A 14,270-nucleotide genomic window follows, 5' to 3' on the forward strand; every position below is an offset into this window, starting at 1 on the left:
GAATGAAAAACGTATCACGTAAACAATCCAATAAAATCGTCCAATGAGAACGAAAAGAATACTTTGCAAACTAACATGAGGGATAAACCTATAAGAGACTCTCTCTCTCTCTCTCTCTCTCTCTCTCCTTGGATACATATATAAACCAAGTCACAGAAAAGAGAGCAAACCAACAAGTTTTGTAAAATTCAACAATAATGTATTTCGCAAGAATGCAAAGTGAAATTTAAAACGAACTTACAGTATTGTGAATTGAATCCCAAATATTCCTACAAGATCTATCACAATTCCAAATGTAAGAAGTTCTAACTGAATCGCAGTAGTGTTCCAAATAATTTCATTATATATATATATATATATATATATATATATATATATATATATATATATATATATATATATATATATATGTGTGTGTGTGTGTGTGTGTGTGTGTGTGTGTGTGTGTGTTAATGTGCATGTAGTCTCGAATGTGTTAAGTGTTATGAGCTAATGTCTTGGGATGTGGAAGTTTGTGTGTTTAGGATTTTTTACGTAGCTTTAACAATTTTTCAGTCATATAGCTACAATGTCTACAGTGTGGCACTTTATAGTGATGTCCCACCCAGTCACATTATCCTGACACCACGCCGACCAGTCCTAACAGTAGCCTCTTAATGCTGAATCTGGTCAAAGGTCAATTACATAATACAGATATACATAACATAAACAAATTAAATATATAAATGATGCAACATACTAATAGATAGTTACAAATGAGATTCGGTTGATATGTAATGTAGACATAAATATATGTGTCTTACATTACTTCATATATTTGTTACAAATATCTCATGAAATGCGGATATAATTATTTTTACAAAGCTCGGTCAATTTTGTTTTACATACACAACACAGTCATCCAGCAGAGAGGCATAGATAACGTCCGAATCACGCATGTGTTGGTGGTCAAGAGGCCAGATGTACAAATTGCCCGTCGTCCGATCTAGGTAGTATTCGCCCTTTAATAATGATAATAATAATAATAATAATAATAATAGAAGATGAAATATTGTAAGTATAGTTAACTTTCCGACATCAATTTATTTAAAAGCAATAATGCTTTATATGTGATCTGCAATAACATTGCATGTAAATTCAGAAGACAAATAAAATGGTCTAATTAACGATATCCTCCAAGACATAAATAACAATACAAAGAACTACAGGTCCACCATTTCAAAGTGATATTCTATGATAGTTTTGCATTTCTTTCTTTCAACGGTTATTACCTACCGGTTCATCAAGCTCTCCCAGGATGTTGAAGAACCTAAAATATCCACCTTGATCTAGAAATCTTAGTTTTGATCCGACGCTTTCATAGTGACCTAGTACCAGCAAGTGGAAATAGAAGGAAAATATCAAGTTCATAAGTGTTTGAATTAAGTTAAGATTAGAATAGAGTGCTCTTACTGCTTGATATTTATTAAAAAGACGCTGATGAATATTGGAAAGATTCATTTCTTATCGCTATTGACGTGTAAAACAGCAATTTCAAGATAAACTAAATGAACAGTTATCATTAAATTCTAAACTTTATTGTTTATTCACAAAGCTGGAAGGCGATAGTGTCCTCGTGCTCCTATTTCATTTATATGGAGAGATATATCTTCTTTTCCATGAAGAATTTTTAAAATGTGGGATTAAGTAACTTTGAAACATAAATAACCCGACTCATCTCAAAACAAACGTAAAACTGGCTAAAGACTATGAAGGAAAATCTAACTGACACAGGGACAAGAGAAAGGCTTCAAATAGAAAAGTAAGAACAGAAAGAGCATTTGGAAGAAGCAAACCCCTCCAACATAGATAAACGTTTTCCTTGTTAATGGCAGCTGCAAACGTTTTCAACGACAGCTTTAGTTCAGCCATTCTCAGAACGTTCAATTTTGATGATATAATAACTACTGGAAATTCAAAAAATGTGGATATTCTTGTCTTCCATTGACCAGGAGAACATTTATCCGCAGATCAGTTGAAGATAATAAAGCGAAATATTAAAGAAACCACCACCTTGGAGGCAAACTGACTTCATATACATGTATAGTTACTTTTTTATTTGCAAGCATTGCCTTTAAATGTTATTGGAATTATGAGTTCTGCTGTCACCGAACAATACCATTTTCCTTTGCAATGTTAGTTTGTCTCCTGTGTGAAAATTCTTCAAAATTTCAATTTTTCTCCAATATTCATTAAAGAGATGTGCATTTTCTGAGTTTCATCTTGATTTAGTATCTAGAGAAGGTGAGAAAGGCACATACTCAAGAAAGATATAGAAAGATATTACAGACGTCTGTACTACCTATACGAAGCCCATATAGAGGAGGTTTTTCCAAGGTAACAGTACGGTTCGATGTGTCAATTTGTGCAACCTTGACCGACCTATCTGCCCAACTCCAGTACCTGAATATATAAGGAAAGTGATATACATAAAGTGTACAAAAATATCCGACCTTCTTGGACGTATAACCCAGAAAATCCTATTTACTATGTATATTTTAGAATCATATAAATAAATACATTATATAATAGATGTAAATGTATACCTTAAAACAATATTGCATTTTAATCCAAGTTTCCAATTTTGCAAAAAGTTGTCCCACACGTACAAAATCGTCTGCTATCCAAAATATAAACTTGTCGCTAGAACGGGATTCTCAAGAAATTCCCCGGCGTATAGTCTGTTTCTAAACTGTTTAGTAATTTTTGTACCCCATAAACGAGACTTTGTAAACACATTACATTCGATTCATTGTTGTTTCTCTTCGACATAATAGCTTATTTTTTGTATAAAATGTTGAATTTTACTTATTTATTTACAAGATCGGTTTAGTTTACTTAATATCTCTTACCATTTATTGGTAATGTTACGTTGAATATTGTAAAATTAACTATAAACCTGACATTATTACTCGACGGAAATGCTGATAGAAACAGTAGAAAGTAATGTATTTAATTTCCAAAGCCCGATTAATAAACATTACATCTTTTCAAAGCTGTACGCATAATAGGCCGACACATTGCGAGTCATAAAAACTCTTTGGTGTTAGCCCATGTGTCCAAAATTAATAGTTTTCAACATAATATTCTGGTGACAATTGCCTCTTTTCAAATGGTAAGCATTGCACTATTTTATTTTCGTCAATCGGTCGAATTTGGTATGCGTTTTCCTTCAGTATTGGTGACAGAAACACCCGACAGCAGTATATATATATATATATATATATATATATATATATATATATATATATATATATATATATATATATACACACACACACACACACACACACACACCTCCCTACTAACTGACGATATTAACTTATTTTGAAAGATGGGATGTTGATAGGTTGCAAACAATCCATAATTTCCTTGTTTCTATTGTTGGACCGTTTGGAATAATGCTAATAAAAGTGCCTGCAAATCACAGAGAAGCCTAAACGTACTCATAACCGCTTATGTTAGAGAATGGGGTTGACCTTTAAGAATTTTTGTTTGTTGATAAATTCTCATCACTGATTTGGTATCTTTTTACGTGCTTCGTATGCAAATGCAAATAAGTTGGACTTCGATTGTTTAGGTGTTTTGTATGCAGATATACATATGTTGAACTTCAATTTTTATACTGAATGCATCAATACGAGCTCAGTCATACTTACCAATAACCATATGTCCAAATTTCGTTCTCTTGAGTCCAGTTCAAAAGATGATAGTCTGCATATGTAAACCGTTTGCCGTTTTGACCGTCAAGGACGTGATCTATGTTTAAAAAGCCCTGAAAAATTAAAAATTAAACATCGATAGTTGATCAAAATATTTTAGTAAACAAAGAGTCATATCACTATTTAAAAATCAATTATTTAAGTATCATATCTGTGATATGTGATTTGCACCAGCTGCTAAAATTTGAGAGTAAAAAAATGAGGACCATTGCGAGTTTTGGAAACATATTCATAAACCTCATTCATTTATTATATTTATTTTGAGTTCAATCAGATAGTGTAATATATATATATATATATATATATATATATATATATATATATATATATATATATATATATATATATATATATATATATAATGACATGGCATATTCATAACCCTCGATGTATCAAAGTGTACTAGAAAGACATGCTTTTTCACGACAGGATGCGATCAGTTTTTTCCTCATGTAATAAAGATACAGTCATTAATTTGTACGTATTTATAAAGATGCAATCATTAATTTGTACGTATTTATAAAGATGCAATCATTAATTTGTACGTATTTATAAAGATACAATCATTAATTTGTACGTACAATCATTAATTTGTACGTATTTATAAAGATAAAATCATTAATTTGTACGTATTTATAAAGATATAATCATTAATTTGTACGTATTTATAAAGATACAATCATTAATTTGTACGTACAATCATTAATTTGTACGTATTTATAAAGATACAATCATTAATTTGTACGCATTTATAAAGATGCAATCATTAATTTGTACGTATTTATAAAGATGCAATCATTAATTTGTACGCATTTATAAAGATACAATCATTAATTTGTACGTATTTATAAAGATACAATCATTAATTTGTACGTATTTATAAAGATACAATCATTAATTTGTACGTATTTATAAAGATGCAATCATTAATTTGTACGTATTTATAAAGATACAATCATTAATTTGTACGTACAATCATTAATTTGTACGTATTTATAAAGATACAATCATTAATTTGTACGTATTTATAAAGATACAATCATTAATTTGTACGCATTTATAAAGATGCAATCATTAATTTGTACGTATTTATAAAGATACAATCATTAATTTGTACGTATTTCCAGTTCATGGAAAAGGTTACTCAGAAAGAGAGATTTCGTTCAAGTAATCCACCTGATTAGGATATCGTGCCAGCCTCGTTGGCTCACCGTTCCAAAATATTTCTAGTGGTGCCGTCCTCGTAATGTAAAATCCATATTCGTTGATTTTACCATAATTAGTTATCCCAGCATCTGGGAGGTGTATCACGTTTACCTATAAGAAGAACAAGTTTGGAATAAAAATCTTGAGCTTTAAAGACAGATAGATAGATAGACAGATAGACAAATATGTTCATTCTCTCATTCATGCATCAACATTCATAGCTGCGCACCTATCTATCTACCTACATAAATGAGCGAGTGAATACATACATACATACATACATACATACATACGTACGTACGTACGTACGTACGTACATACATACATACATACATGCACAAGTACAGGAAGCTAATATATCAACAAAATGTAATTATGTCCAATGATATAGGGATACAAACTAAAACCAAACTACACTTATTTGCTCAACCACAGACCCACCGATGCTTGACTGCTTGATTAGATCATGCGTAAGGATTGATAACTGGCAGTTTAAAAGAACTTGTACAGTTAGCAATTCACAGACATACTACGCTTGTTTACTTACACTGTATACTTTGCAATACCAAGACAAACAGCTTTTGTTTAGTTAAACTGTACATTTCGCAATCCGTAGACACACTATGATTGCTTGCTTTAGCTGTAGACTTAGTATTTCATAGACATAATACGTTTTTATACTTACACTGTGTTGAGCTTGAGGAGTAAGACGATGTAGAATGTTGGCATCGGTAACGTTTTTGAATAGATTACCCGGAATTCTTTTTCCACCGGTCTGAACATTGAAAGAAAACAAAATAGCAATTAGAATGCGTTCTCGTATTCGTTGCAACATGATTTTAACTTTCTACTGTGTTTCCTGGAAACTGCGAACCAGACAATATGTTACTCAATTTTCAATTCCAAATTGTGCGATATTAGTAGACAAAAGGGAGCTATTATCACACAGGTTTTAGTCACCCTCTCCCGACCTCGTTTTTGGAGGGTGCATACAGGTATTAAAGCCACTATCCAATGGAAACCGCTTGTGGAATGAGGTCATGGTGTGCGAAAAGCTCGGTAGGCAATGTGTGATCCCATTCCTATGTACTAAAATCCCACTGCGTCTCAATACACCACTTACTATATTACCTATTAGAGGACAACACTTTGAGTTGCCAGATCTCATGTCGCAAGTCGCTGTTGCCTATATTCCAGTTTTGACAAGAATGTCTGCAAATATCGCACGAATATATATACTAGATTAGAATTTAACGTTTGTGTTATATTTGGTTTTGGTTCTGAAATCACTATAATGAGAGAAATGGCTGTAGTAAAGGACAATGACCTGGAGAACGCATCCCGCTTACAATTGGTGGGAAGCGATTGAAGACGGCGACGTACGACGTGTGTTGTAACAGAAAGTCCTTCTCAAGCAGCCAATACATAATGGCTACTGCACAGTAAACGCTTCAGGCTAGGATATTGCTATAAAGAGCAATTTATTCGGCGGCTTGTCTTCAACTGTTTAATGATATTGTCTTGAGCACATGATGATCGATCATCTAAATAACGATATAATCAATAATAAATTTTTTAACCTAGAGATGGTCACGTGGAAGGAATGCGCTAGGAGTGGTAATGGAGGTTCAGCCACCTTTAAGCAAGCTCGTCCTGTCATGGCAACGAATAACATTACATGTATACAAGAACTCTTTCCATTGATATCAAAAGCAGGGGAAACGCTCATAATAATGGCTGCATAATATTGTTGCACTGACAAGCAGAAAACATTTTATTTGCCAGGTTTTCACTTTGCTTTGTAGCTTTGGTCATATTCAGGTCAGCAACAACATTACTGTTCTTTTTAGTCTGAATTTGCCATGGGCAAATGTATTGAACCCATAATCCAAAGCATATCGCTTGTCATTGCATACAGAAAGTCTGATAGTGTTGGGTGTTACTGTATGTTGCACGTGCTCGTTTATTTTTAATGTATTCATCCTCGCATAATGTTTATTGGCTAATTGAGAAGGGTGAGATTCTTATTTCTATAGAACGCTACTAGATCTAATATCTTATTTCTATAGAACGCTACTCGATCTTATTTCTACAGAACGCTACTAGATCTAATATCTTATTTCTATAGAATGCTACTAGATCTAATATCTTATTTCTATAGAACGTTACTATACCTAATATCTTAGTTTCATTTCTATAGAACGCTACTTGATCTAATATCTTATTTCTACAGAACACTACTAGATCTAATATCTTATTTCTATAGAACACTACTAGATCTAATATCTTATTTCTACAGAACACTACTAGATCTAATATCTTATTTCTATAGAACGCTACTAGATCCAATATCTTATTTCTATAGATCGCTACTAGATCTAATACCTTATTTCTATAGAACGCTACTAGATCTAATATCTTCTTCGAGACAAAACCAAGTTAGGCAAGTAGCTTGCCATGCGTCTCTTGCTTGTTGATTTTTTCAACTTTCACTCGCTTTCTAATATTCTCCATTGTTATGCCAAAACTAGAAGGCGGTCTTTTCAAACTCTTTTGTGGCAGCTTTTCTTTTTCCCGTGTTAATGTCAATATAATATTTCAGCCAAGCCTTCTGCTTGAACTTGTTCACGTGGCGAATTCAAATGGGTTTCAGACCAATATCAAGGCAATGTCTCGGATTTTTTTTTAATCACATACATGAAGGATCTAAATCACCTCTAAACGTCTTTGCGTTGATGACCGCTTACAGTATCGATGTTCTTCTAAAACAACTGCGCTTGGTGGATAATATCATAGCACATCTTAGTCCAATGCTGGCTTCCAGACATGACCAATTGTATGCAAACAAATATCAGCGGCTAGAAAAAAAGAAAAACATCGACGTGGTACTCTAACAACACTGTTAGCGTGGTGGCTTTTCGAAACAGAAAACATTAAGCTCTGTTAAACATTAAAGACCGTTATACTGCAGAAAAGCCGACTCGTAGCAATTCATGTCAGCATACCATCAAAAGCGGTTTTGACAAAGTCAAACAGGTTGTTCTCGGAACCGATATTGTTTTACTATTGTCATAATTTGCGTCGGATGCGGTTTGCTTCAATGGTAAAATCTGCATAGAAGTCGAACCGATCGGGTCTTTGTGTAAACTGTATATAGATAGCAACAATTAGCCACTGCAATCTGACAACACAAAATAACTGTCCTCCAATAAGCAACAGAGTAAGTGGTGTCTTTGGACACAGCGTGATTTGAGTACATACGGATAGGATACGGTCTGCAGATATGCTACCACGAAAATCGATACATCGATGTCGGAAGAGTGTCACCCAAACCTGTGCATTCATAGCCCCGTTGGATTCAAAACCCCACATAAGGTTATGTATTTTCTCAGAAGAATATATATATATATATATATATATATATATATATATATATATATATATATATATATATATATATATATATATATATATATATGTAACGTGAGGACTTTGTACATATTTTCCTTTATATATCCCGATCAACTACATATTTTGGTAATATTTAATTTCAAAGCTACCATCAAACACACTGCGGTAGTCATTGTATATTGTTGAATATAATTTCGTTGGTATTAATTTGTTTCACGTTAGTTTAGAGTTTTAGGCCACGATTTATTAAACAGACCGCATAAATTAAAACGTGATTCGAGTTTTGTAATGTAGTTTTTGAACCATATTGTTTCCAATGCACGACAATCATTTTGTAGAAAATTCAGCAAGAAATTACTTGAATGATTTATTAGTCTAAGCGCGATCGTTTCATACTTTACCACGTGCACTTCCCCGCCTTGATATGCACGAACAGTGACTTTTGCCTTGTAAAGATGATTAAACGTGAGTGTGGAATGAAGATCGTGATATCCGGGCATCAATTCAATAAACACATCTGATAAAAAAGAAAGCACCAATTAAAGATTAGGACGTCACCCGTTATTTGTTGGAATTAAAGGCAATCTTAAAATATGACATCACACCTGTAAATTCATTTTTAAAAACAGCCTTTCAATCGAGAAGGAATAAAACCTTATATTAAACGCATTGCATAAAACATGACAAATACTCGATCAAAGTTTGTTTTCTTGTGTTTCCAACATTTCGTATCTGTAATTCATGTAAATAATTTAATGTGCTAAATAACATCTAATGTTCATAAATATTTCCATCATGACGTTTTGTATTCAGAATTTCTTACAGTAGAGTTGAATAAATATATATTTGTCTTTATTTACAAATGTGAATATTGTTACAAGCCAGGGGTCTTTACTTGACCGAGCGGTGTGAAACCTGTCGTGATTCCCGCTAGAAGACAAGTTTACCCCAAATTTCCAAAGACTTCCATACAACTTCAGTTGTAAATTAGAAAGCCCGACGTGTTCATTCTATACATAAATTTTACTCTAATCAATGCAAGACCACAGATTTCACAACCTGCCAAATATATATCAACCGCACATGTGCATGGTTTGTCTTCGTTAGGTTTCCGTAACACAAGCAGTCCTTTCTTATTTATTCCATTGTGTAATTTACCGGTTTCCTACCTTAAATACTATCCATGCAATCACACCATCAATGTACACCATTAGATTTTAATAGGGACTTTGTTATTCAGGGAAACTCATTCCGTTTGGACCTGAATTCACTGCTAGTGAACCACGACATGATGGAAACTCACTAATACTTTACTCAGTGACGTTTGCTCCTAGTAATTGGCTAATTATTTCTGGCAAAGGAATATTTCTATTGCACCAAATTCCAATAATCAGAAAAGCAATCACAAAAATCTAAGAATTCCTTAAAATGGGGCGCTATAACAAAATGCACATACTCCAAATGTATTATAATATTATTATAGCGTGGTAGTTTTTAGATGCTGATGTAGCCTTCTAAAAGCAATGCGTATCATTTATAATGAATGCAAATTGTAACCACTTTTGCATACAGATAAAACCTCGAATGTATGTCAAGATCTGCTACTATATATATGTGTGTGTGTGTGTGTGTGTGTGTGTGGCCGTACGTAGATAAATTTTCTATAAAATGATGCATACTATTTCCTACAACGTCGTGAGCAAGTACTTTTGGTAAAGCTGCAGCAATTGTTAGTAGGGAATTGGAACTCGATAACCTGTTAAAAAATAACAAATATAGTTCTTGTTAAAATATTTCTGATGCAGTACAATATCTTCCTAGATAGATACATTCTAATGCATTACAATATCTTTCTAGATAGGCACATTCTTACGCAGTACAATATTTGCATAGTTAGATACATTCATATGCATTACATTATCTTCCTAGATAGATACATTCTGATGCATTACATTTTCTTCCTAAATAGATACATTATGACGCGCTACAATATCTTCCTAGATAGATACATTCTTATGCAGTACAATACCTTCCTAGATAGATACATTCGTATGCATTACATTATCTTCCTAGATAGATACATTCTTATGCAATACAATATCTTCCTAGATATATCCATTCTGATGCAGTACAATACCTTCCTAGATAGATCCATTCTGATGCAGTACAATATCTTCTTAGATAAATACATTCTTATGCATTAAATTATCTTCCTAGATAGATACATTACGTTATCTTCCTAGATAAATACATTATGATGCAGTACAATATCTTCCTAGATAGATACATTCTTATGCAGTATAATATCTTCCTAGATAGATACATTTTGATGCAGTACAATATCTTCCAAGATAGATACATTCTGATGCAGTACAATACCTTTCTAAATAGATACATTCTGATGCAGTACAATATCTTCCTGGATAGATACATTCTGACGCAGTACAATATCTTCCTAGATAGATCCATTCTGATGCAGTACAATATCTTCCTAGATAAATACATTCTTATGCATTACATTATCTTCCTAGATAGATACATTCTGACGCAGTACAATATCTTCCTAGATAGATCCATTCTGATGCAGTACAATATCTTCCTAGATAAATACATTCTTATGCATTACATTATCTTCCTAGATAGATACATTACGTTATCTTCCTAGATAAATACATTATGATGCAGTACAATATCTTCCTAGATAGATACATTCTTATGCAGTAAAATATCTTCCTAGATAGATACATTTTGATGCAGTACAATATCTTCCAAGATAGATACATTCTGATGCAGTACAATACCTTTCTAGATAGATACATTCTGATGCAGTACAATATCTTCCTAGATAGCTACATTCTTATGCAGTACAATACCTTTCTAGATAGATCATTCTGATGCAGTACAATATCTTCCTGGATAGATACATTCTTATGCAGTACAATATCTATCTAGATAGATACATTCTTATGCAGTACAATACCTTTCTAGATAGATACATTCTGATGCAGTACAATACCTTTCTAGATAGCTACATTCTGATGCAGTACAATATCTTCCTAGATAGCTACATTCTTATGCAGTACAATACCTATCTAGATAGATACATTCTTATGCAGTACAATACCTTTCTAGATAGATACATTCTGATGCAGTACAATACCTTTTTAGATAGATCATTCTGATGCAGTACAATATCTTCCTAGATAGCTACATTCTTATGCAGTACAATACCTTTCTAAATAGATACATTCTGATGCAGTACAATATCTTCCTGGATAGATACATTCTGACGCAGTACAATATCTTCCTAGATAGATCCATTCTGATGCAGTACAATATCTTCCTAGATAAATACATTCTTATGCATTACATTATCTTCCTAGATAGATACATTCTGACGCAGTACAATATCTTCCTAGATAGATCCATTCTGATGCAGTACAATATCTTCCTAGATAAATACATTCTTATGCATTACATTATCTTCCTAGATAGATACATTACGTTATCTTCCTAGATAAATACATTATGATGCAGTACAATATCTTCCTAGATAGATACATTCTTATGCAGTAAAATATCTTCCTAGATAGATACATTTTGATGCAGTACAATATCTTCCAAGATAGATACATTCTGATGCAGTACAATACCTTTCTAAATAGATACATTCTGATGCAGTACAATATCTTCCTGGATAGATACATTCTGACGCAGTACAATATCTTCCTAGATAGATCCATTCTGATGCAGTACAATATCTTCCTAGATAAATACATTCTTATGCATTACATTATCTTCCTAGATAGATACATTCTGACGCAGTACAATATCTTCCTAGATAGATCCATTCTGATGCAGTACAATATCTTCCTAGATAAATACATTCTTATGCATTACATTATCTTCCTAGATAGATACATTACGTTATCTTCCTAGATAAATACATTATGATGCAGTACAATATCTTCCTAGATAGATACATTCTTATGCAGTAAAATATCTTCCTAGATAGATACATTTTGATGCAGTACAATATCTTCCAAGATAGATACATTCTGATGCAGTACAATACCTTTCTAGATAGATACATTCTGATGCAGTACAATATCTTCCTAGATAGCTACATTCTTATGCAGTACAATACCTTTCTAGATAGATCATTCTGATGCAGTACAATATCTTCCTGGATAGATACATTCTTATGCAGTACAATACCTATCTAGATAGATACATTCTTATGCAGTACAATACCTTTCTAGATAGATACATTCTGATGCAGTACAATGTCTTCCTAGATAGCTACATTCTTATGCAGTACAATACCTATCTAGATAGATACATTCTTATGCAGTACAATACCTTTCTAGATAGATACATTCTGATGCAGTACAATACCTTTCTAGATAGATACATTCTGATGCAGTACAATATCTTCCTAGATAGCTACATTCTTATGCAGTACAATACCTATCTAGATAGATACATTCTTATGCAGTACAATACCTTTCTAGATAGATACATTCTGATGCAGTACAATACCTTTTTAGATAGATCATTCTGATGCAGTACAATATCTTCCTAGATAGCTACATTCTTATGCAGTACAATACCTTTCTAGATAGATCATTCTGATGCAGTACAATATCTTCCTGGATAGATACATTCTTATGCAGTACAATACCTATCTAGATAGATACATTCTTATGCAGTACAATACCTTTCTAGATAGATACATTCTGATGCAGTACAATATCTTCCTAGATAGATACATTCTGATGCAGTACAATACCTATCTAGATAGATACATTCTTATGCAGTACAATACCTTTCTAGATAGATACATTCTGATGCAGTACAATATCTTCCTAGATAGCTACATTCTTATGCAGTACAATACCTATCTAGATAGATACATTCTTATGCAGTACAATACCTTTCTAGATAGATACATTCTGATGCAGTACAATACCTTTCTAGATAGATACATTCTGATGCAGTACAATATCTTCCTAGATAGCTACATTCTTATGCAGTACAATACCTATCTAGATAGATACATTCTTATGCAGTACAATACCTTTCTAGATAGATACATTCTGATGCAGTACAATACCTTTTTAGATAGATCATTCTGATGCAGTACAATATCTTCCTAGATAGCTACATTCTTATGCAGTACAATATCTTCCTAGACAGATACATTCTGATGCAGTACAATACCTATCTAGATAGATACATTCTTATGCAGTACAATACCTTTCTAGATAGATACATTCTTATGCAGTACAATACCTTTCTAGATAGATACATTCTGATGCAGTAAAATAGATATGATGCATTATATTATCGTTCTACATTGAAGTATTTTAGTGTTGGATATATCTTCCTAAAATTAAATTAATCTCATCCTGGGCATTTTCAACGCTTTTGGAAAGAACTATTCACGGTTCAGATGTGTCAGCGAAATCAAGAAATCTCTGTGGCATCAATAAATTCAAATAAGTGTATATTGTTTTATTACAGAACATATTGATCCACATCAATGGATGAAAGTCGCAGAATCTCTACGTTATGACAGTAGGCTAACTGTAAGATTTTCTATCGATTTAAACTTTATTTTATTTATACTACTTCTTGTTTGTCAAGTGTATAAACTATTGACTTCTACATCATAATTTATATTGATAATCTAACTTGCAATTGTTACTTACATAAGGCATATTTTATTGGTCGAATTGATGTTTTAGTGGACAGATTTTGTATGTCTTTGGTATGGTTCGGCCGGGGTTTGAGCCCACGACCTTCCGCAAGCGAGGCAGACGCTCTAACCACTAACGTCACCGGAGCGGTATTCTTCGTGTAATTGATTTAGCTATTTCAATATTGGCA

The 14,270-nt window shown here is 32.8% G+C and overlaps 1 protein-coding gene across 1 annotated transcript in view; it reads right to left on the reverse strand.

The window, feature by feature from the left end:
• The window catches only part of LOC149769854 (uncharacterized), a 41,213-nt gene that overhangs the window by 26,145 nt on the left and 798 nt on the right, over positions 1-14,270 (reverse strand). Inside the window, exons 2-9 of the mRNA XM_089949739.1 lie at positions 10,058-10,134; positions 8,780-8,895; positions 5,653-5,742; positions 4,938-5,078; positions 3,699-3,814; positions 2,342-2,442; positions 1,276-1,367; positions 889-1,001 (exon numbers count right to left, since the gene is read on the reverse strand). Of these exons, the coding sequence (XP_089805865.1) occupies positions 889-1,001; positions 1,276-1,367; positions 2,342-2,442; positions 3,699-3,814; positions 4,938-5,078; positions 5,653-5,742; positions 8,780-8,895; positions 10,058-10,134 (846 nt within the window). The remainder of the gene's footprint in view (positions 1-888; positions 1,002-1,275; positions 1,368-2,341; positions 2,443-3,698; positions 3,815-4,937; positions 5,079-5,652; positions 5,743-8,779; positions 8,896-10,057; positions 10,135-14,270) is intronic.

The sequence above is a fragment of the Sinohyriopsis cumingii genome, unplaced genomic scaffold (assembly GCF_028554795.1).
Source record: "Sinohyriopsis cumingii isolate HCF-2022 unplaced genomic scaffold, ASM2855479v2 utg003158l, whole genome shotgun sequence".
Lineage (NCBI taxonomy): Eukaryota > Metazoa > Mollusca > Bivalvia > Unionida > Unionidae > Sinohyriopsis > Sinohyriopsis cumingii.